A 24,038-nucleotide genomic window follows, 5' to 3' on the forward strand; every position below is an offset into this window, starting at 1 on the left:
GTGTCCTTTGTACCTTTTTAGCTGTGAACCATGTTCATAAATACTTGTTTTGTTGTTGCTGTTCTTATTTTACATTTTAATGAAAATACTGCTGAGCCATGTGAAGAAGGGTTACTTTTTGGGCACAAGGGGTTCAGCGCCCCATCTTTGTCTGTCTGGACACTGGGGATGGTGGGCAAATGTCCTCAGAGTCTAGTTTGGCAGGAAGACCCAGAAAAGGCCATACTGGAAGTGTAGGCTGGGGTTGTGGGTACCATGGGGTGCATTTCCCTGGTTACCAGCCACTGGGGGCAGCACCCAGGCCTGAGTTATTAGGGGATCTAGAATAGAGACCAGCCCAAAAGGGTTGCCAAAATTAGCAGAAGAAAATACAGGATGTCTAGTTAAAGTTCAATGTCAGACAAAAATTTTTAGTGTATGTCTCAAATGTTGTGTGGGACATATTTATACTAAAAGAGTATTCAGTGTTTATGACATTCAAATGTAACTGCACGGTCTGTATTTTGTCAATCGTATGTCCCAGATGTTGGCTGGAGAGGAGAAGCCATTTCTGCAATTTTCTTTGTTTTTGTTTCTGTTTTTTAAATTGTTTACCCAAATTTCCACAGCCTTGCCAGCCTGTGGATGCAAATGAGCTCACTGAGAAATAACAAACGCCCTGGGCTGCCAGCTAATGCGGGACCTTGTCCCTCTGCGCTTTGCAGTCTGGGGACTCCCCAGAAGCTGCTGTTTTCCGGTTCGCTGCCCATTGCCTCCTAGGCCACAGGAGGGCAGCGGTCGCCAGGCCAGAGCCATGTACCTTGGCGCCCTCTGCTGGTGAGCCCAGACAGCAAATTCCGGAGATGCCCAAGGGCTCTGGGCTCCCCAACAGGCCCACCAGGCCAGAGCTCCTCCCTGGGACTGGAGAAAGGCTTCCTTCTGGGCCTGACAGCAGATGGTGTCTCCAGCTGCTCCGCCTCTGCCCTCCCTGCTTCACCCACCCCCTCTCCCCACAAGCTCGTTCTGCCTTTGTAAGTGCCATGTGAACAGGCAACGTTCAGTCCATGCCTCCTCTTGGTTCCCTCTGCACCAAATGCTCGGCGTGGTTCCATGCATTTGGAGGAGCCAGTGCCAGGCTGGCCAGCTGTGGAAAAGCCCACCATTCACGGAGGCCACAGCCAGCTGCCCCTCCTGCTCCATTGCCCACACCATCCTGGAGGCCGGGTCCCCAGGGAAAGCCCCAGAGTGTCAGATGAGCCTGTTCATTCATCTCTATCCATTTAAATCCCCCACCCTGACCCCAGGATGCTTGGGCCAGTCTGCAGAGGCTCCTTTTAAGGGAGGATGGCTCATTCATTTTCCATCTTCCCACCAGGCAGGACTGGGTCTGTCTTGGTGGCAGACAGGTCCTAACATCAGGCAGAGCAGAGTTTACGTTTAAACACTAGCAAAATGATGGCTGCGAGGCTGTGGAGGGTGTCAGGGGCCTTGCTGAGACAAAGGCAAAGAGTGATTTTTTAAAATAAAGACACTTTATTTATAGGTAATACAAAATAAACCACAGGACAAACTACTGTGCAGGGGGAGGGGCAGCCCCCACGATAACCACCCTCCCCATCCCAGAATAACTTATATAAAAAATAAAAAAGGCCCTAGATGGGGAAGAGGGGAGGGGCTGGGCTGGAAGCACCTTTGCTGGTTAGGATTGGGGCCTGCCGTCCTCAGCCACTCTGGTCCAGGGCAGAGTGGACCCTGGCTTGCTCCTCTCCATAGGCCTGGCCAGGAGGAAACACAGCTACAAGGGCAGTTGGTGGCCACTGCAGAGGCTCCCGGCCAAGGCCCCTGACTTCTGAGTCTGAAGAGTTGGGGTAAGGAGGTGGCTAAGTGACTCTGGGGGCAGACATAGGGTGGGCAATAAATTATTGCAGTGCTCCAGCCAACTTCCTCCTGGCCCTGGACACGGGTCTGCATTGGGTTGTGGGGGGGAGCCATGTCAGAGCAGGAGTATGGGGTCTTCAAAGCGATGATGTTGTCGAGTCCACCACCTCATGGCCATTGCAAACAGTGGGGACAAACTGGGAGCCAGACCCTAAGAAAAGGAAGCCAGAGGTTGGGGCCAACCCCAAGGTCCTCCATGGAGGGCAGGCAGTGGGTAAGCAGGGCTATGAGGGGAGCCTCCCCTACCCTCTCCCACCCTCTCCTGCCAGTGTCATTTGGGGGGAACCTCAGCCCCAGATAAGAGAGCTTGGCAACCCAAGGAGCTGGGCAGGGAGAGGGGAACAGGTGGAGACGGCTGCTTAGGACACTGACCTTGGCCGAGGCCAGAGCTGGCCCTGGCAGCAGCACTGCCAAAGCGGCTGGTGGGCGCCCGGTGGCTAACCACGTTCTTCTGCGGCTGGAAGAGGATGATGTGCAGCTTGGGCGCAAAGAGGCAGCCGAGCACCACGGAGCCACTGAGGCTGACCGACACGCACATGGTGGTGGTCTGTACCTGCGATGGGTGAGTGGGCAGGCACAGGTCAAGACCCGGGCCTGACCCCAGGACCCCCTGCCTGGGCTGTGGGGGAGGAAGTGGGGGAGACTAAGCATCAAACACTGGGCTATGATCCATTTGCCAGGTCCCAAAGCATTGCTAGAAAAGTTGGGCACAGTCTCAGCATCAGACCCAGACCATTTTCCCAGGGAGACCAGAGTCCCAGCTGAAGGGGAGAACATGCAGGGGTGCGTGTATGCACTAGAGGGTGTGCACTTGAGAGGGGTGCAGGTATGGAGTGCATGCATGTAGGTGTGTGTGTGTATCTGTGTAGGTGCATGTATGTGGGTGGTGAATTTCTGCAGGCATCTGCATGAGCGTATGTGTGTGTGAGTGTAGGGTGCATGGCTATGGATTCGTTTGTTGGCAGGAAGAAGAGTGTATGTGTGCCAGTTGTGCCAGGGAATGTGTGTATGTAGGATATGTGTATGTGCATGCATACACGTGGCTAGTGTGTGTGTACAAGTGTGTGTGTCCATGCATGTGTGGGTATGTTGTGTGTCCCAGGTAAGTCCTTAGCTGCCTATGATTGGCATGCAAATGCAAATCATATGCAAATGCAGGCTGAGTCAGAGCAGAGTCCCTCCCCAGCCCTGACCTCCTCCACCCAAGCAGGTGGCCCAGCAGGTGCAAGCAGAGCAGCCAAGCCCACTGTTCCTGGCCCCCAGCACTGTGCCACCACACCTCTGTCCTGGGGAAGGGGCCTTTGCCGGGGCTTTCACCTCAATTTTCCTGCAGTTCAGACCCTGCTCTGCACTCCAAAGCTGAGTGACCTTGGGCAAGGGATTGAACCTCCCTGAGTCTCTGTTTCTTCATCTGTAAAACGGGAGAGCCATGGAGCTTACTGAAGTCGTGAAGATTAACCAAGATGATCCTCTTATTCAGAACACAGCTCACCTGTCACCTCCTCTGAGGGAGCTTCCCTGACCACCCTATCTGAAGTAGCCATTGCCCCTTGGAGCTGGGGACACCCATTGAGACACGGTGCCAGTTGGAAACAAATTTGCTCAGAAGCCACCAATGGGGGAACAATTTTCACCTGCTTTAGCTTTCCTCAACTCTTCGCCCTGGACCTCCTCCCCTGCCCACCTTGCTTTATCTTTCCTGTCTTCCCTGGCTTCATCTCTCAACCCCTTCTGCAGCTGACCCCTCAGTGGAGCAGGGCAGAACCCTGTTCATTTGAACATATTTCTGTACCCCCATCTCCTCCCAGGATAAAGGATGACATGCAAGTCCTGAAATCTCAGCTCTCTCTAACTCGAGTTCCCCATCTCCCTGGGCATTTCCCTAGGCCCTTTTCAGCCCTCCCACCTTTCCCTTTGGATCCACACAAGCTGTTGTCCCCTGAGCAGCCATTTAACCTCTTGGAGCCCCAGAGCTACCAGTAGATTAAATAAGATACCAGGAAACAGAGGGTCTGGTGTCCCACCTCCCTCCGGAGCAGGTAGCTCACCCGGTAGTCACTGGAGGTGACGTAGAAGATGGGCAGGAATGCCAGCCAGATGATGCAGGTGGTGTACATGGTGAAGCCAATGAACTTGGCCTCATTGAAGTTTTCGGGGCACTTGCGAGTCTTGAAGGCGTAAAGCGTGCAGAGTGCGATGAGGAGCACATTGTAGGCCAGAGAGCCCAGCATACTTGCATCGCGGTGGTTGCAGCGCAGCGTCACCACCTCCCGCCGTTCGGGAGCAGTCTCCTTGCCTGTGCCCGGCGCCTCCACCACCAGCCAGGCGACCACAATGAGCAGCTGGCCTGAGATAAGCGCCAGGCAGATGGCCACCTGTGAGGCAGGACTGATGAAGCGTGGCCTCTGGGCACCCTCCCGGGCCCCACCAAAGATGCGTGCAATGCGGTTGGTCTTGGTGAGCAGAGCTGAGTAGCAGACAGAGAAGGCAGTCCCCAAACCAAGACGCCGTAAGGTACACACTGCCGTGGATGGCTTGGCAATGAAGACGAAGGTCATGCAGTAGCAGAGGAAGACACCGCCCAGCAGGATGTAGCAGAGCTCCCGGCCCGAGGCCTTGACCACTGGTGTGGCATTGTGCCGCACGAAGACACCCAGCACAAAGAGGGTGGCCAGGGCACCCAGGCAGGCGATGGTGACGGGACCCAAGGCCCAGGCGTCGCCCCAGCGGATGTACTCCTGGGGCAGTTCGAAGCAGCCAGTCAGGCTGGCATTGGGCCAGTAGCCTAGGCCACAATCGGCACAGGTGAATTCGTCTAATCGGTACTCATAGGGCTGGCACGGGATGCAGAGCCAGCAGCAGACCTCGCCCGGCTGCACACTCTTCACCTCATTCCGGAGGCAGGGCTCACTGCAGCGAGAGGCAGGCAGGGGGCCGGCTAAGGGTGAGGCCCATGGGATGAGGCTGGTGTCCAGAGTCAAGCCTTCTGCCCAGTAGCCCACCTTCTGGTAGCGATAGCGCCCACCACCTGCACGTAGATAGGTGAAGATGTTGTAGCGGCCAATACCATCACCAAAGCGGTCAAAGCGAACCTCATTGTGGGTGTCAGCTGGACGAAAGGGGGCTAGGATGGGGGAGGGAAGAAAGAGAAGGTTAGACTGGTGTGCTACCCTGATGTGACCTCAACATCCACCCTAACATGGAACCCAACCGCCAGAGCTAAGGCCACCACTAGCCCTTCCAATCCTTAACCCAAAACTAAATCCTGTCTTGACCCCAGTCATTTTTCTAAAGGAGAGATGACAACAAAATCTTACCCCTAAACTCCAACATCAAACCCCAACCCTAAATGCCAAATGTAATCCCAGCCTTAAAGCCCAGACATCTCCAAAAACCTAAGGCCCACATCAGCTCCCAACCATGACTCCCCAAATTCAGCTTTAGTACTATCTAACACTTTCCAACCCAGGCCCTAAATCCCAACTTCATCAAAACATACACCACAGCCCTCTCCCCAGACTCAGCGCTAAGGCTAAACCCAGTCTCAGTTCCAATCCTGTCCCCACTAACCCTAACAACAACTCTGGCTCCAGCACCCCCAGTTCTTTTTATTATTATTATTTACTTAAAGACACCTTTTATTTTAAAAGTTTTTTTTTATTTTTAAATATTAAAATACTATACCTAATACTAGTTATAAAGAATAGCATTACTAATGCAGCATTATAGTATTAGGTAGTGAGGAGTTCTACTAAGTTTTTTTTCTTTATTTTACTTTAGGTGTATACTATATCCAGCATTTCTCCCTATGTTATCCCTCCCCACCCCCCTACCCTCCCCACTCCCCGCTGTCCCTCCCCTACCTCCCCACAACTGCCCCCAGTGTGTGATGCTGCTCTCCATGAGTTCACATGTTCTCATTGTTCAACACCCACCTATGAGTGAGAACATGGAGCAGCACCCCCAGTTCTAACAGCCACCCTGGTGCAAACTGAATCCCAACCTCAGTGGTCACCTGCAACCACTGCCATTCACCAGAATGTGCTCAGTGGCTGGAAAATCACTTCCTCTCTCCACCCCTACTTCATCCCCTGTGAACCTCACATCTCCCAGCCAGGCACTAGCCAGGATTTACAACCATCCCCAGCCCCAGTGAGAAATCAGAGTTCAAGAAAGCAGAAGACATGCTTAAGGACCAGAGAGTGAATAGCGCAGACTAGATTCAAACCCAGGTCCCCTCAAGCACCTACTCTTTCTACTCAGCCTCAAAGTTCTCAAAATCCAACTCTAGCCCTACCATAAATTCCACCCAAGCCAAACAGGCTGAATTTAGCCTTGCTCTAACAACCCAATCGGACCCGAGTCCAACCCTAACCCCTACCCTGATTGTAGCATAAGTCTGAATGTCAGTTCTGTTGGAATTACTCTTCATCTTAACCCTGGGCCAGGGCTTCCAAGCTTTGTCTCCCACTGTTCCCACGGTGATTCTTCCTGAAGCACAGTGATGATCTACAGCACTCATTTCTCTTAAACCTGGCACTTTTATTAAAATAACTTTTGATTTTGGGAGACTTTCAGGCCATCTTGAGTGGAAAACCAAGACTAGGAATAGAAATTTTCCCTGAAGGGCCGGGCGCGGTGGCTCAAGCCTGTAATCCCAGCACTGTGGGAGGCCGAGGCGGGTGGATCACGAGGTCAAGAGATCGAGACCATCCTGGTCAACGTGGTGAAACCCTGTCTCTACTAAAAATACAAAAAATTAGCTGGGCATGGTGGCACGTGCCTGTAATCCTAGCTACTCAGGAGGCTGAGGCAGGGCGATTTCCTGAACCCAGGAGGCGGAGGTTGCGGTGAGCCGAGATCGTGCCATTGCAGTCCAGCCTGGGTAACAAGAGCAAAACTGCGTCTCAAAAAAAAAAAAAAAAAAAGAAATTTTCCCTGAAGCTAGGTGCAGTGCTACATGCCTGTCATCCTAGCTACTCGGGAGGCTGAGGCAGGAGGATTGCTTGAGACCAGGAGTTGGAGGCTGTATTGTGCCTGTGAATCTGTGAATAGCCACTGCACTGCAACCTGGGCAATATAGTGAGACACCATTGAAAGAGAAAGAAGAAAGAAATAAAGAGAGAGAAAGAAGAAAGAAAGGAAGGAAGGAAGGGGAGGGAAAGAGGGAGGGAGGAAGGAGGGAGAGAAAGAGAAAAAAGAGAGAGAGAGAGGGAGAAAGAGAGAGAGAAAGGGTGAGAAGGGAAAGAGAGAAAGGAAGGAAGGAAATAGGGAGGGAGGAAGGAGAGAAAAAGAAAGAGAAAGAGAGAAAGAACAGGTGGGAGAGAAAGAGAGAGAGTGGAAAGAGAGAGAAAAAAGAAAGAGAAAGAAAGAAAGGAGGAAGGAGGGAGGGAGGGAGGAAGGGAGGAAGGAAGAAAGAAGGGAGGGAGGAGAGAAAGAGAAAGAGTGGGAGGGAGAGAGAGGAGAAAGAAAGAGAGAAATAAAGAAAAAAGAAAGAAGAAGGAAAGAAGAAAGAAAGGAAGGAAGGAAGGAAGGACAGAAGGAAGGAAAGAAAGAGACATTTTTCCTGAATAGAGAGTGTCATCCTGATGCTCACCCTCAAGGCAGACTGATTCTGACTCTCACTGCTGCCTGAGAATGGGCTGCTTGAAGTCTCCTGGTCTCCACCCCTGGCAAGATAAGGAGACAGAAGGTAGAAGGCAAGGCCCAGGGAGGAGCCAGAGACCCTCAAAATGGCAGGACCAGGCCAGGGGTCTACTCTCTGGAAGAAATTGAACCCTCAGCCCCTGCTTCAGTTGGAGTCCTCTCTGCCTAGCATCCTTGTTCTGGCTCTGATGCCAGCCACCCCTGGGTGAGTCCTTTACTTTCACTATACTGTTTCCTTAGCAAAGGAATGGAACCTGAAGACCTGCTTCCCCTCATCCTCTGACAGCCAGCAGACCAGTGGCCAGCACCATTACCATCAAACTTGACGTTGAGCACAAAGTCCTTGTAGAGGCGGCGCCCATTGACTGGCCGCATGGCGTCACAGAGCCGGGTGGTGTTGGGGCAGAGGGCACGGTGCATGTTGTGCAGCGCATGGGCCATGGCATACACTGCATTGACCACAAACATGATCTTGGACTCCTGCTCAAAGGGCACGGCCCGTAGAGAGTGGGCTGCACAGTCTCGCTGCCGGAAGCTACAGCGGAACCTCTGCTCCCAGAATTCGCGGAACCAGGGGTTCCGGCTGTTGTTCCAAGGGTCCAGGCTCTGGAAGTAGGAGGCAAAGTCACTGATGGGGTAGGAGGCCAGCTCGATGGTGATGGCACCCTCGGCAGCCCTCTCACTGCCGGCCACCACACTCTCCAGGGCCCCCCAGCCATCACTGGCCACCCAGGTGAAGCTGGCGTTGAGGCGCTGGCTGGCAGCAAGCAGCTCCCGGGCATCCTCAGAACGGGTGAACAGGACAGCCACGCGGGCACTGGGCTTCTGCAACAGGGCTCGCACCACGCCCTCAAAGGCCACGCGGCTCATGGCACGGCCCACTTTCTCCGAGGTGGCCACGCAGATGTTGCGGGCACGAGCCTCTAGCTCAAAGGCCTCAATGCCTGTCTCACCATAGTCGCCCTCAGATGCCACAGTGGACACATAGGTCCAGTTGAAGAAGCGGAGAATCTCAGCCATGGCCTTGGCTTGGAAGAAATCAGGGGGCACTGTGCGGGCAAAGTAGTCATAGCGTGACTTGTCACTCAGCTTGGCACTGGTGGAGGCATAGCTGATCTGCGGGATCTGAAATAGCCGCAAGAGGTTGGCCACCTGGGGGAGAGGTAGAGAAGGCAAAGATCAGAGGCTGGGTCAAATGCTAGAGACAGGTGCACCCCCACACAGCTAGCAGGTCTTAGTGTCAAGTGTCTGCAGGCTCAGCCCTAAGGGCTTCTCTCTACAGGCCTGCACCCTGACTTGACAGTCTTCTTTCTGGGGTAGGGAGTTTTTTCTCTCTTCCGAAGGGCTGAGAGAGAGAAGACCGACCCAGGGCTGAGACACCAGGGTCATGAGCCACACTTGATCCCCTCTGCCAACCCCTTTTAAATACATGGCAGGGGGTCAAGGGAAGGCCTGGGTTGAGGGAGATTGGCACCTGTCTACACCGGGGCAGAGGGAGGCACGAGATGGCATCTGGCTGCTCGGGGCTCCTCTGTTCTCTACCTATTTGAGGGTAGGTAGCCCTTCCCCAGAATCAATCTGACTGAATGATACAGAAAGAAGGAAAAGGTACCCCTAAGAAGAAAGACCCAGATCTCAGGGTCCCATAACCCTAATAGTCCAAGGCTTGGTCTCCACTGGATACCTAGTCTTAAATAAACAAGGTTCCTGATCTACCACTGACTGCCAGGCACCCCATTGACCACCCTCAGGTCCCACAGGAGTGGGATCCAGCCAAGGGCCTCGTAGAGGGTGGGTAGGTGAAAGCAGAGCATGACCCAGATTCTACAGCACAGGGATGAGTCCTGTGTTGCAACAGGATACAGGCTATGGCTCTGACAGTCTAGGGCTCAACGTCTCTTCCCCTCCCACACGTTCTACCTTTGGGCCCCTAGAGTTGGCAAATCTCCCTGAGCCTCGGTTTCACATCCCTGCCCCACAAGCCTGCTGAGAGGATAAAAAAAAAATGATCATGCATGGGAGGCCACAGTGCCTGGCAAAGGGAAGATGACAGAGACATGGGCAAGAGAGAAGGAGTAGTCATGAGGGGAAATATTGACAGGCAGGTGCAGCCTATGGATGACGGGCTAGCCTTGTGTTGATCAGGACAAGGGAGAAGCAGACCGCTGCAGAGGCATGGGCCCTGCTCCAGGAGGCAGGCAGCTCAGGATGGCAAGGAGATGACTGGACTCCTAGAGATAAATGCATGGGCCCTAAAGAGTACTGTGGAGAAGACATCAGCAGAGGCCCTGGAAGACAGCAGCAGGTAGGAGGCCGCCCACTCATCCCTGCCCCCACCCAGGGCTGCAGATGTAGATGCTCGCATAGCGACATCTTCCCAGGCTGCTGCCTAGCCTTCTCCAGTGACTAAAACTAGCAGGACAGACAATCTACGCCCAGCAGTGGATGGAGCCGCCAGGCCTCCCCAAACCCAGGCCAGAAGCTGACTCCAGGATTCTGTTTCCTCCTTCTGCTCCATTTCTCCTGAACAACTGTTTCAGGACAGGGTGCCTGTCCCTCTCCTTGATGGCAATGGCCTCAGTCACTCTCCTAAAGGAAGCTGAGGCCCAGCCAAGGCCTACCTTATGTCCCCCAGCCTTGATCCTAGCTCCAGCCACATTTTCCAGCAGCCTGTGCTGGGCACTTGGCAAGTGGGAATCTGAGTGAGAGCTAGGACCCAGAGAGTAAGAGGATCACAGCTGGGCACAGCCCTGCAAGCAGCAGAGGGGTGTCAGTGAGGCCAGCAGCCTCTGCTGAAGCTGAGCCACAGGGCACCCTCTTCTGGCCCCTGTAGGAGAGTAGGAGGCAGAGGGCAGGGAAGCTGGCTCCCCACCCTTCCCACCCCCTCAAATCCTGTGCCCCTGAAGACTCTCTAGTACCCTCGCCCGACACACATTCTGTTTATCTTCCTCCTGACTCCCCTACCCTGATTCTTTCCTCTGGCCACTCCTGGCTTCTATCTATCTGGCTACCACTCTCCAATTCAGGCAGAGATGATCTGACAAATCAGGAGAGGCCCTTGGCCCAGAGCCGATTCCATAGCTCCCCTCCACCACTGCCTTGAATGTGGCCCACCTCTCTCTCTCTCTGAGCCTTGGTTTCCTCATCCATAACATAGTTTAAAAATAATAGCAGCTAATATCAACTGTGCCCTTATGACTTTCCAGGCCCCCTGATACGTATTGTGCATGGATCAACTCATTAAATTTCCATGGTAAACCTAAAAGTAGAAAGCCTTATGGGCCAGGCACAATGGCACATGCCTGTAATCCCAGCACTTTAGGAGGCTGAGTGGGTGGATCACCTGGAGTCAGGAGTTTGAGACCAGCCTGACCAACATGGTGAAACTCTGTCTCTACTAAAAATACAAAAATTAGCTGGGCGTGGTGGCATTCGCCTATAATCCCAGCTATTTGGTAGGCTGAAGCAGGAGAATCGCTTGAACCCGGGAGGCAGAGGTTGCAGTGAGCCAAGATCACGCCATTGCACTCCAGCCTGGGAGACAGAGTGATACTCTGTCTCAAAAAAAAAAAAAGTGTTGTGAATCCGATTTTATAAGGAAGAAACTGTGACACAGAAAAGAGAAATAACATGCAGTTAGTAACTGGGAGAGCCAGGATTCAAACCCAGAAGTCTGACTCCAGAGACCTGGCTATGAGGCCCCTCAGGGCTGTTTAACATCAAGGGTAAGGGTGTGTGTGTGTGTGTGTGTGTGTGTGTGTGTAGTGGGAGTGGGAGTAAGATGTTCTCTTGCACAGTCTCTAAAAATCAACCGCCATTATGTGATTGGGGCACTTTCTTAGCTTCTGTAAAAGCTACTGCAAGGAAGCTTCTAGTTTCCCTTCCAATGCACAGCAGCCCTGAACCCCTTTCCAGCAGGAATTCTGGGTCACCACCTCTGGCCTCCCTCCCTAGCCCCCACTTGGGGGACCTCCACATACCTGGATGGAGACATCACTGTAGGAGCCGCCAATCACACCAGTGATGGCAGTGGGAGCATCACCATGGGTGGCGTAAGAGCCATCAGGGCAGATGTGGCGTGAGCCATCGGCACCACGGCTAAGTGAGGCACGCACAAAGTCCAGTGCCTGCTCCAGGGCGTGTGTGTCCTTGGAGCAACTGTCGAGGATATGTGCACCCAGGCGCACGCCAGGCAGCAGGTGCGGGTCACGGTTGATGCGGTCCAGTGCAAAAAGCATGGCCTCCAGGCGCTGGATGCCACGGTGCTCATTGACAGGACCGCAGTCCTCTGCCGGGCCACCCTTCTGGTGCACTGGGAACAGCCCACCCAGCACCAAGTCTCCCTCCATGGTCAGCACCTTCTTGGCTGGGCCCTCAGCCACAGCGCCCCACAGCAGCAGCAGTGCCAGGAGCCCAAGCAGCGATCCCATGGCCCCAAAGGGGATGACAGGGTCCAGCAGACCTGGGTCTCCAGGGGATGAGATTAGAAGCAGCAAAGGCAAATAGCAGAGGAATCAGGGACCAGGAAAGGACAGACAAGAAGAGAGATGAGAAGGGACCCAGCTCCTGCAGAGATAGAAAGATAGACAAACAGACCAGGAAAAGTGGAACCTGAGAGCAGCTGCCCCTTCTGACTCCGCCTCCCCCCAATCCCCTGTCCTAGGTACTCAGGAGACAGGGACAGGGTGTCATTAACTAGGCTGAGAAGCTCCTGGGACTCCCCTGGGCCTGTCTCTCAGCCCTGGTCTCAGATGGGCAAGAGATTGGCCCTAGTCCCCTACCAAAATCAGCAGCAGAGAGGGATGTAAAGAGTGAAGGCCCAGGCAGAGGACAGGAGACCCCAGCCGATGCTCACCCCTCTGTAAATCAAAGGGTGTCCAAGACCAGCACAAACTTCCTAGGACCACGAGGCCAGTACCTTTGGAATAGTCTATGTCAGAGTTGCAAACTCAGAGGTCTCCATCCTGAGCCTTGGATTTCCAGACAGAAGGACCCATCAGGGAAGAATCTCTAAGGGACAGTCTCCAACCCATGGGGAGACTGGAGCCTATGTAAACACCCAAGAGTCCTAGCCTTTGGTTCTTAAAAAGCCATCCCCACAGTGTCCTAACTGAAGAAGGGATAGAGACCCTAAGCCCTGGGAATGAGACAGCAAGGTAGAAAGGCTGGCCCCAGGGAGGGTACCCAAGTGGTCAAAGGTCCTAAGTCAACAGGGCAAGCAGATATTCACGTATGTGTGTGTGAGGGTTGGGGGATAGAGTCTCCAAACAGTGCTGAAGGTGTGAGTGTGGGACTCCCTAGCTCTATGTAGAATGCTGTTTAAGACTTTGTGCCTTTGTTTTCTCTTCACTTCAAACCCAGCAGAGAAAGTCACCATTTCCAATCTCCCCATCCTCAGCTTCAGAGACCTGCCCACCCTAGCCATGGCCCTAAGACACCTCCTCCCTGTCTCTTCCCCGCTGCAGCCTATCATTTGTACTCCAGTTGCCTTCCCAAACACACCCCACAAAGGCTCTCACAATCACACAGGCTTGGAAAGGCTGGGAGAGGGCTATACCTCTTTCCTCAGAACAGGAAAGGAAACTGAGTTTGAAGATGGGCAGCAACTAATTCAAGGACCCCATGTGCTGGCCACAGAGGCTGAGGCTCCTCACTTTGCTCCCTCAGCTCCCCAGGGCAGGGGTACTGGGCTCCTCTGGGGATCAGGAAAGAAGCAGCTCACGCAGGCAAGCGAACTGCAGGGAGGAAGACCAGCACAGATGGGGACTGGGACCCAGATGGGGGCTGAGGCCAAAACTGGTCAAGTCGCAAGCCTCCCACAGGGGAGGCCCAGACGGAAGCTTAGAGGCAAGAAGGGGACAGAAACCCGGAGTCAGGCAGGCAGGGACCTGGGCCACAAAATCTGGGCAGGGAGAGAACGAGCCTGAGAGGTGGAGACAAAGACGGAAGCACAGACAGAAAGAAGGACCAGAGGACGTTGGAGCAGGAGGAACGGGGAAGCGCGATTCGGAGCGTGCGTTTTCTGGGGAATAAAGGCGGGACGCCTGGGGCCGTCTTCCCGCTTCCCGGAGCTCCCAGGCGCTGTCTGGACACCCCAGCATGGGCGCCCCACAACTCAAGGGCCCGCGGGGTCCTGGGACGTGAGGTTAGGGCCAAAAGGGTCGGCAGCGGTAGCAGCGGCACCACCGGCTCACCCTACCTGGTGCGCTCGGCTCTGGCGCGGAGAGAGTCGGAGTGCAGCGGGCGGGGGGCGCTAGGCTTTGGCTCCCGCTCGCTCGCTTGCTAGCTGGCTCTGCACTCTCCGCCCGCCCGCTCGCCCCGCCGCTTTCAATCGCGGCCCGCCCCGCCCCCGGCCCCGGCCCGCCCCCAGCCCCTCCTCCATTCCTCCCGACTCCGACTCCGGGTCTCCGGCTCCCAACCCAGCCTCCTCCAGCCTCTGGACCCTCCAGGCTCCCGCTTTTCTTGGGACCTCCGGGCCTGGAACTGTCCACCTCGTGGTGCTGAATCTCCGAGCGCTCTCCGTCTTTGCTGGAGCAGGTGCTTGGTGGCCCACTCTGCCCCATTATCAGACTACCACCTAGATAGTACAGGTGGGGGAAGGGGGAATGCCACGGGGCACAGGGTGAGGAAGGTCACTGCGCCCCAACAGGTGCACATAGTGCTACTGCAGAGTGGAGGAGCTGGCCCTAGCATCAACGGGTAACTCCGGGGGATAGGTAAATGGGCACGTGGGAAACAGGTAGAGTCTATTCTCCCCACCCAATGACTTCAGCTGGGTCCACATCCCAGGCCTGAGGTGGGGGCATGTGTCCTCAGCCCCTTGTGAGAGCTGGAGCCTGAGCTGGAGCCTCATTAGGAGGAAAAGATTGGGGAAAGGGGAGGTCAGAGGAGAATGGGGCTCCCCTTCCTTCCTGCAGATGCCCTTTAAACCTGCCACCCTTTTACTCCCATGTAAAAAGCGTATTTAGGCAAGGAGATAGCAACCTGCAGGGAGGGGCTTCAGAACCAAGTACTAGGGTCAACCCTGAGGGAGTGCTAGGGATGGCAGGGGGATTTGGAAGGGGAGGGGCCTGGGGAAAGACTTCTGGAACTGGCTGCTGCGTAGGAGGGAGAGCTGGAGACCAAGCAGAGGGAGGACAGCTCTGAGAAGATGCTCTTGACTTTTCCCTCCCACAGCAGGATGGGGAAGGACACCCCTGGTTAGAAGGTAGTGGGTAAGCTGTAGTGCCAGACTGTGCTGAAGGAATGGGGATTAAAGAGCCTGTACTATCTGCCCTAACATGTACACATACTTAACAAGTGCCAAGGGGCATGGCATCCCTACACACATTCCCCTGACACTGCCCTTTCCTCCACAGGTGTTGGTGGAAGTAAGGCCAGCTCAGATACATGCTAATGAACATGCCAGGCCCAGACTCCTCAAGCATACACCCCCACATGTGCAAGTAGCAGTCCGCAGGGGGGCAGAGATGATCACCAAGGATAAGCCTTTTCCCTGGACACAGAAACCCGGTGTCCCACTGCTGTGGAAAGAATACAGCTTTGAAACAAAACAGACACATCAAACCCAAATAAACACAAGCTCCATCACTAACAGGAGACCAAGTGGCAGCAGGAGACAGACATGCTGTCTTCCACCTCCAACTCTGCCACCAGCTGCTCTCACCCTCTCTGGCTGCCTCAGAGCAACCACTTCCTAGGGTAGGTGAGCGATGGGCCAGGCCCCTGGAGAGGAGGGGTTGACAGCAGGAGGGTGCTGAGGTAAGGAGTCACACACTCCTCCCAGTCACACTCCCAGCCAGCTCAACACACCAGCCTCACAAAAGGCATGGGGCTGTATACACAGATATGGCTATGTACAGCACCAGCCCGAAAAGCCCATGATATGGCCTACAGCAAACAAGCTGCACAATCACAGCACCTGGACATACAGTTACACATGGCTAGACAGCTACCACTCCCAGCTGTGCACACAGATGAGGACGTAACACCCAGCCTTACACACAGTTGTACATGTGGACATAGCCACATATATAGTACATGTAAACATGCAACCACATACAGCTATACTTGCAAACAGCCATAATACAAATGGGCACACCCTTGCCCCTACGAACATGTGACCATGCCTACACACCACTAAACATGTGGACACAGCCACGTATATACAGCTGCTCACATAGACATGGCACAAACAGCTGTAGACCAAGACATGGCCACACATGCACGGCCATAATCATGGATACACAACTGGATAGAGCAGACACATAGCAAAACACATAGCTTTATACATGAACATCATGAACATCACCATACACACAGCTGTACATGCACAGCCACACACAGCTGTATATGGACAAAGCCCCCAAAGAGATGCTGTTAAGCCAGCCTCACATGCTCCTATAATTCAACCATACACAGACACAAAGCACAGCCATCCACACAGACAGAGCCATGCTCAGCTACAATCACACCCTGATGCTCACCTGGGCACAGCTTCACCCAAGCAGCCCCATCCGTGGTTACAGAGCCAAATGCATGAGCGTGGGTACACATGCATACACACAGGTACACAGGCACTGGCAGGCACAGTGAGACAGCCTTGCCTGCTAAGGAGGTACCACGTGCAGGCACACTAGAGCCACAGACACAGGCATCCCTTGGAGGCAGACGAAGATGGGCTATGAGCTCCCCACTCCTGAGTCCTGGAAGGTGCCCCATGCTCAGCTCTCACACAAGCCAGGCTCTGCGTGCTCTCTGGCAGCTGTAATGGAGGGGTAGTTGACCACTGGGGTCACAGAGAAGGACATGGAGGATTTCTAACACCCCTCCTCCCCACACCCCAGGGTACCTGCCATGTTCCCGCCATTCCTTGTCCTGGGGAGGGGAGGCTCCTGCCCAATCCCAGCCTATCTGTATGGGACCCCCCCCCACCCACCAAGGCAGAACTAACAAACAAATACACAACCCAAATCCAAGTGAAACAAGTAAATCATTGACTTTATTCTGGGTCCTGGAAGCTCCAATATGAGTCAAAAAAAGACACAACAGGGGTGGCAGCCCTGGGGGCTGGTGCAGAAAACAGTCCCTGGCTTCTTTGGCCCTGGGAGCCAAAAGGGCAGTGAGGAGAAGGCTTAGCAAGAGGACTGGTGCAGGGAAAGTCAGGTCCCTCAGGAACCCCTCCTCCCCCAGGAGAAGGAGGAAGAGGGCTAGAGAGTCTGCTGGAGAGTCTCCTCAGTTCCTCAGCAATGGCACTGCAGGAGGGTGCAGGCCACAGATTACTCCTTGCCCTTCTCAGGGGTACTGGGCTCCCAGGGCCACTTGGTAATCCCCAGGGGTTCAGTCTCAGGGTCCAGCTGTGGCTCCCCTAAACGCCCCTCGCCCTCCAGGTCCAGCTCCTCAAAAGAAGAGCCGCTGGCGCCTGACTCGCTGTAACTGTGCTCGCTGCGGGTGTCACCATCATCCCAGCCACGGCTGCTCGCCCCCGGTGACAGTGTGGCAACTGAAGTCTCCCGGCTGCCAGGGCTCACCTCCAAGCTCACGGAACTCGTGTCACTCATCGTGTCAGCTCCTATGGCCAGGAAAAGGGAGCACAGGTTAGCCAGGACCAACCCACCCCCTCCTCCAGGCCTCCAGGGAGAGGCAACTCAGCACACACAGCGCATGCATGAATAACGCAGCCTCCTGGGCTCAGGGGGCTCGCTCCAGCTGCCCTCTGCCCTCTGCCCTGACTGGGGCTGCACAGACAGGGCAGAGGAAAAGAGCGGTAAGGAGGGAGGGAAGGAAGGAGGGAAGGAAGAAGGGAGAAAGCAGGCAGCTGTGCACTCCTCTCCCCACCCTGAATTAGCCTCAGCTCCCTGTACTTCCACAAAAAGCCTGCCCTTCCCCCACATTTATTAAGGGCCACTCAGCCCTGAGGTGAGGAGCTGAAGTAGAACAAAGAGACCCAAGTAGTGTCCCCTCCACCTCCCCCCACCCCCATTTCAAGCTTGGAGAGAGATGTGTCCAGGGCCAGCTACAGAACATCACCCACAGGGCATGAGGACTGGAGAATGCAGCAGGAGGCCCCTCTCCAGCCCTCCCCCACACAGAGCTCCCAGGAGCAGCATCCAGGGAGTCAGCAGGCCCCTGCCTCTGGCCCACACTCAAGTCCCCACTTGAGGAGGGAGCTAAAGTGCCAGTAGGATGGAGAAGGCCTGAGAAACACTCAACCAGCTGCAAGGAGGAGGGTGCTGGGATGAAACAAGTTAAGGGATTTCTCCCTCTATGCCTGGGTTGACTCTGAGAAACCCTTATCCACCCACCCTCAATGACTGGGGCTTCCTGAGACACAAGATAGCAAAAGGGGACCATGAGAGTATTCTGCTGGTGGGTGGGGTGCCCCAAACCAGTGCTGAGCCAGGCTGGTGGCCCAAACCCCTTCTAACCTGCTCCTTCCACCCGCAATACATCCTCCAAGCAAGAAGCCCATTCATCTGTCCTGTCCAGGAGCAACCCCTGGGTTCATTTCCCTGGATCAGAGGCACTGAAAGCAGGTCGGGGTGGCAAGGAGGAACACTGGGCTCAGGACCGCTGTGTGCAGGAATCCAGACTGGGAGAAAGAGGATCTGCTACCCTTCCTGTGTGAGAGGGAGAGGAGCAACTGTCAAACATCGCAGAAGGTGAGGGGTAGGCCAGCTTCCCTGGCTGCTGTCTCCATAGTGATAGAGCCAAGCCAGGTGCAATTGGGGTCTGCTTGGCACTTGGACTCAGCCTGGGGCTTTCCTTGAGCCTCACCTGGGGCCTACGTTGTGGGTGGGAGAATTAGGAGGTGAGGGAATTTGGAGTCTCTCCCTATCCCCACCATGCGCTCAGCCCCCAGAATATGCCCTCTGGGCGCTACTGGCAGAGGCAAGGTCAGCCATGGAAGCCCAGGCTTCTAAGGCCCGAGGTCAGCCATGGAAGCCCAGCTCTTGCTAAGGCCCCAGGTGTGGTTCCCAGGGCAGATGCCTGTGAGTGAGGTGGTGGGGGATTTGGGGTAGTTTCTTCTGACTAGGGGCAGGATCCCAGGCCTTCACTGCTCTTTAAATGATGATCAGTGCGCCAGGGGCTGAAAAGAGCAAAGGAGGTAGACAGTTTCTCCCTGGCCCTACTAAACTGTATGTTCTGTCTGCTCACCTACCCAATGGCTCTCTTGGGACCCCAGGTAAGGAAATGTGCCTGTTTCCCAGCATGCTACCTCCTACCACCCAGCTCCTAGGCTAGGAGTATTCAGAGGAAGGAGCCTAGAGGTGCCTCTTTCAGGCCAGTATAGCCTGCTGAGATGAAGATAGCCCCAGGGGACATATATACACTTTGAGCAAGGGGATCCTGCCAGAGGCCAGCACAGTGGCTCACACCTGCAATCCTAGCACCTTGCGAGGCTGAGGCAGGTCGATCACCTGAGGTCAGGAGTTTGAGACCAGCCTGGCCAACATGCAGAAACCCTGCCTCTACTACAAATTCAAAAAATAGTCAGGCGTGGTGGCGGGTGCCTATAATCCCAGAAGAATCACTTGAACCCAGGAGGCAGAAGTTGCAGTGAGCGACGATTATGCCACTTCACTCCAGCCTGGGAGAAAAAGCAAAACACCATTTAAAAAAAGAAAAAGAAATCCAGCTGGGCATGGTGCCTCATACCTGTAATCCCAACACTTTGGGAGGCTGAGGCAGGAGGATCATTTGAGCTAAGTTCAAGGCCAGCCTGGGCAATATGGCGAAACACTGTCTCTACAAAAAATTTAAAAATTAGCCAGGCGTGGTAGTGCACGCCTGTTGTCCCAACTACTCAGGAGGCTGAGGTGGGAGGACAGCTTAAGCCCAGGAGGCAAAGGTTGCAGTAAGCTGAGATCTCGTCACTGCACCACTCTAGCCTGGGCAATAGAGTTGGACCTTGCCTCAGAATTTAAAAAAAAGAGTGCAATGCAGGGAAGTGGCATCCCTATAGCCCCACCAAGATCTACACAGGATAAGGCTCCAGAGTCTCATGCCTGCATCCCTAGGGAGAAGATACCAGGTAAGGCAGGGCCCTACCTAAATCCCCATAGCTGCTGGGGCAGGGGATGTGAAACCACCCCCTTCACCCCAATCCCTCCCTCCCACTCTTCCCACAGCCAGTGCAAGACGATCAAATATTTATTCATCGCCTCTCTGGAGCTAAATAATACATCAATGTAATAACAGGCACAAGGCAGCTAATCACCCCCTTTCACCTCCTAGCCCAAGCTGAGGCCACAGCAGGGAGGCAGGCAGGGACAGGCCAAGCTTTGGGCAGTGAGACACCCTCCATGCATCCACCACCAACTGCTGTGTCAATGGCATGCACCTGGCGGGCAAACACCCAGAGTCCTCCTGGGTTGTCAGGACGGGCCCTGTGAGAGGTGGGCAGACCCCTTGGCCTCAACACCAGGGAGTGGGTGGGCGGGCTGGAGGGGAGGAAAATAGGCTGAAGAGCTGGGGAGTGTGGGAACTGCGGCTGCAGCCAGCTGTAGCGGGTGCCAAGCAGTCCTTCAATGCCCCTGGCAGGCAGTGTTTGGGAGGGAAGGAAGCTGGGTGGGTGGGTCAAGGAGGGGGAGACAGGCAGCAGAGGGAGGTCACAGGAAAGTGAAGACGCTCTGTCTTCCTGCCCTGGAGGCTGCCTGGGCCTGCTGACCTTGTGCCATGTCCTGTGCCCACAGTGGGGGCACTGAAGAGTGTCTGCCGGGCACTACCAGGCAGAAGGGAGCTGTACCCCATGGAGGTAATTAAGTGGCAGATGAAGTTAACTGTGTTGGACACAGGCCCCTAGGGAGTAGAGACTGCTCCTAGTACCCTCCTGCCCAGCCCCAGCTGACACATGTCTCCCTAGGGTGACCTTGACTGTTGAAGACTGGATGGGCAGAGCATCTGCTAAAGAAGGAGGAGAAGAGGGACAGTTCCTCTCCCCACAGCCCTGTACCACTCCTAGAATTCATGGACTCCACATGGCTGGTCAAAGTTATAAGGCCCCTGGGACCATCTGGGATGTAACCAGCCGACCTCCTTGTGCCTGGGACTGCCCAGGGTCACAGAGATTATTGCAGAGAGTTGAGCAACCTGGACCTGGAGCCTTGAGGCTGCCAGTAGGAGTGTAGGCTGGCCCTGGAGGAAGGCACAGTGGACTGATCTCCTGGCTCCCCTCTGCATGCTCCCTGGTTGCTCGCTGGCAGGGAGAAAGCAGCTGGCTCTGGGCGGGGCCCGTACTGAGGAACAAGAGAACACTTTGCTTCCCTCCTTACCTTCCAGATCCAGTGCCAATATTACTTCCTGCTGAGCCCCACCCAAGGGACTCCTTTCCTGAGCAGCCTCAGCCCCCTCCCATGAGCACTGAGCTATCTGTGATCTTTGTTTCCAAGGGTACTCCTGCTGCATCTGGAAGGAATCCGGGCAGGGTCTTTGTATCTGTGTTGCCAGGAGGTAATGTGTGTGAATCCACATCTATGTAGGTCCACATGTCTGGGAACAGGAAACTCCACATGGGTCCTCAGGTAGGTGGGTCTGCTTCCTCCCTCTGCCAAGCATAGACTGACACCCACAGTGCCAACCCAGAGAGGAAGGAGCCTCCTGAACCAAGCCCCTGGAATCCAGAAGTGAGGAGCTCCAGGAGGGCCCCACCCTCATACCCCACCTTCTGTACCTGTGCCATCCACCTGGGCATCAACAGCTTCTGCAAGCCCCCGCCATTTCCGCTCTGTCTCCTTCACCTCAGGCACATAGAAATCTCCCTGCCGTGCCAGTGGGCACATGAAATGGATCTGGTCTTGCTGGTAGATCTCCAGCCGAGGATGGGCACACAGCTTCCGCTCCTAGTTATGGGGTGGCAAAAGGCAGAATAAGCCCTACAGGGCCCCTGACTCACTTGTCTTTGGGTGGCCCCTGGAGCTGGCTATTACCTATTCTGTCCCAGGGGCTGGCTCTGCCTCTCAATCTCTTTCCAGTTCCAAAGCCTGCTGAGGGAGGCATACATAGAGCACCCTAACAGCAGGGCCCCAGACTCCAGAGTGCAATAATAGTCTTAAGGCCCAGGATGACACCCTAGGGCAGGTGGTAAAAGAACCCAGGAGCCTGGTACTGCTCTCCTATGTGTACATCTGAGACCAAAAGGCTGTTCCAAAAGGCACTGGTCTCACAGAGCCATGAAGCTTGGCACCCCTGCACCACCCCCAGGATAGGGACCCCATGTGCCCAAGCCAAGGTCTTCTCACCTGCCAGACTTTCCATCCCAGGACCCCCTGGCCCTGATCTTCGGTCTACCCTGGACAATGGTGACTGACCCACAGATATCAGAAGGCCAGTACCCCCAATCCTTAGGCCTCCATCCCCTGCTCTTGCAGACATGCCACTACAGATCCTGGACAGGGGTCAAGGCCAGCTAAACACCACTTCCACTCTCATTCATACCCCTGCTAGTCTATGTCAACCTCTGAGACTATCAGGTATGGTTCCCATACCTCTTCACATATGGGCCCAGGGTTTTCGCTGATGGGGAGGAGGGAGACCCTGGACTGAAAGGGCAGGCAGGACAAGTAGATCTAGCACAGGACATTATCCACTGGGCTGATGTACCACCCTTTGGGCCCCAAGTTTCAACAGGCACTTCACCTCCCTCTGCCTAGAAATAGAATCCAATGCTTCCCATCCCCCAATGTATATGGAGGGGCACAGGCATGCCTGAGGCAGGCAGGGACAGCCAGAACTGGGGTCAAGTGCCTCTCGCTCAGAGCCTGCCCCCACCTTTCCTGCAATGGAGCACAAATGCCCACTAAGATGACTGCAAGGCCCCTGTCACTGCTCACCCGCCAACCTTCACAACACAGCTATTTATAGCACCTGCCCTGTCTCACCACAGCTCTGAAATGAGCCTTCCACTTAGCAGTAATGAAAGACTTATTGCCTTGCAGGGAGAAACCACTCCAGGACTCCACTTGTCCATCTGCCTGGTCAACCCTAGGGTTGAGGAACCTCCTTCAACTAAAGCAAACATGCAAATAAGGGTTAAACACAAGCCTACAGATGATAAAGGGAAACGGCAGTGAGCCTGAAAGGTCCATCTAACTAGGACCCCCAGCAGCCAGCTGGAGAGAGGATGCATCTAGGAGGCCACTCAGGAGGTTGTTGGCCTGGCCCAGGTCTGGTTGCGGCTCTGCCTCTGACTCCATGAGTGATCTAAGCAAAGTCTTTCATCCCAAGTCTCCATGTGCTCAATGGCAAGTAGAATACTCCAGCCCTCGTGATTCCAAGGTCAGTGAAGGAAAGTCATTATTTTTTAATTGCTGGAGTCAAATCTTCTTTGCCAACCTGGGTGCCCTCTGGGCTTTCTCTATCTCAAGAGTCCATGCCCCCAACACCTCCCATTTCTAAACACACAGATGGCTGTCTTTGCTTCCCTACCCACCGACATACCCACTCCAGCCCTGGTCTCCAGGAGGAGGCTAAACAAGATCACAGTGTCAGGAATCAGAAGCTGTCAGGATCTGGGGCCCTTCCAATGCCAGCACTTAGAGGTAGGCATCTACCAAACCTGAGCCCAACTCAGCAAACTGGGCCAGGTCACTGAGGCCAAGGGCAAGGAGGCCCCTGAGGAAGGTCCAGGTCCTTCCCCGGTAGCTAGATGGAAGAAAAGGATTCCTGAATCTAGTCAGGGCATGGCCTTCACCAATATCCTCACACTCTGGGAAAAGGGTCCAAAGGGTAGCAGCTGAGTAGCCATCACAAGAGCAGCAGACATTTGGTTTTTGAGGAAGATCCCAGAGGCCAGAGCCTGTGTCCATCCAGAGATTCCAGGGACAATGGGGACCCTAACCCAACCCCTCTCAACACTCAGGCTACCTCCCTAGCTTATCTTCTGTAGGAACTTGGCAGTAACAAGATGATAAGAGGGAGTACTGCTCTTTCCACGCTCTCCTCTAGGCTGGGCAGCACCAGGCTGCCACCCTGTGCCACCTGCTCTGCCAGCCCCCTCGTTGGCAGGCAGGAGGCAGCTCTGCGGCTGCTCTGTGCATCTGCCTCCTCCAGAGAGCCCGGCTCTGAAGTTGCCTGGCTGTGGACAGCTCCGTTGCCATGGAAACTGCATCCTCCATCCTTGCCGTCGCCTTCATCTCAAAGCCATCCGGGAGAACAGAGGAGCAAGGGAGACAGAGGATGAAGAGAAAACTGTGGCCCTGCCACACAGCCCTTCCTTCTCTGTGCAGCTCTCTCTCTTCACAGCATCCCACACAAGGAGCACCAGCTTCCAGAGCCTGTTTCCAGACCCCTGGAGGCAAAACTAGCCTGGTCCTACCCACTGTTACCTGGGGGCCCTGGTCCTCCATACTAGAGCTAATTAAAATGCCATGATTGTTCAGCCCCAAATCACTGTAACACATGCACCGGGTCCTACCAAAATTCAGACATGGGCAGAGAAGGGGCAGGAAGAAGGCAAAGGAGCAAACTTCCAAGCC

The 24,038-nt window shown here is 54.8% G+C and overlaps 2 protein-coding genes across 8 annotated transcripts in view; both read right to left on the reverse strand.

Moving 5' to 3' along the window:
* Window positions 1-1,492: 1,492 nt before the first annotated feature.
* GRM2 (glutamate metabotropic receptor 2) lies at window positions 1,493-13,894 on the reverse strand. 3 transcript variants are annotated; one of them, XM_037738764.1, is made up of 6 exons: window positions 13,763-13,894; window positions 11,544-12,031; window positions 7,878-8,715; window positions 3,966-5,041; window positions 2,290-2,470; window positions 1,493-2,068 (listed from the first exon to the last, which is right to left on the reverse strand). In XM_037738764.1, the coding sequence occupies exons 2-6, from the start codon at window positions 11,991-11,993 to the stop codon at window positions 1,995-1,997; spliced, it is 2,619 nt and encodes an 872-aa protein (XP_037594692.1). In that variant the 5' UTR covers window positions 11,994-12,031; window positions 13,763-13,894; the 3' UTR covers window positions 1,493-1,994. The 3 variants fall into 3 exon arrangements, with proteins under 3 accessions (XP_037594692.1, XP_017404632.1, XP_037594722.1); XM_017549143.2 differs by having other exon boundaries at window positions 11,544-12,129; XM_037738794.1 differs by lacking the exons at window positions 7,878-8,715; window positions 11,544-12,031; window positions 13,763-13,894 and adding an exon at window positions 6,343-6,552.
* Window positions 13,895-16,538: 2,644 nt separating this feature from the next.
* TEX264 (testis expressed 264, ER-phagy receptor) overlaps window positions 16,539-24,038 on the reverse strand; it is a 33,280-nt gene continuing 25,780 nt past the window's right edge. For all 5 annotated transcript variants that reach the window (XM_017549406.2, XM_037738884.1, XM_017549683.2 and 2 more), the window contains 2 exons: window positions 21,236-21,404; window positions 16,539-17,134 (listed from right to left, as the gene is read on the reverse strand). In XM_017549406.2, coding sequence (XP_017404895.1) covers window positions 16,842-17,134; window positions 21,236-21,404 — 462 coding nt within the window. In that variant the 3' untranslated portion in view covers window positions 16,539-16,841. The remainder of the gene's footprint in view (window positions 17,135-21,235; window positions 21,405-24,038) is intronic.

This window comes from Cebus imitator, unplaced genomic scaffold, assembly GCF_001604975.1.
Source record: "Cebus imitator isolate Cc_AM_T3 unplaced genomic scaffold, Cebus_imitator-1.0 Scaffold0, whole genome shotgun sequence".
Taxonomy (NCBI): domain Eukaryota; kingdom Metazoa; phylum Chordata; class Mammalia; order Primates; family Cebidae; genus Cebus; species Cebus imitator.

Coding starts and splice junctions, on each gene's coding strand:
- GRM2 (XM_037738764.1), bottom strand. CDS start 11,993: ATGGGATCGCTGCTTGGGCTCCTGGCACTGCTGCTGCTGTGGGGCGCT. Junction 5,042..7,877: donor GCTCAACGTCAAGTTTGATG/GTAATGGTGCTG, acceptor CCCCCATCCTAG/CCCCCTTTCGTCCAGCTGAC. Junction 2,471..3,965: donor TCACCTCCAGTGACTACCGG/GTGAGCTACCTG, acceptor CACCCATCGCAG/GTACAGACCACCACCATGTG.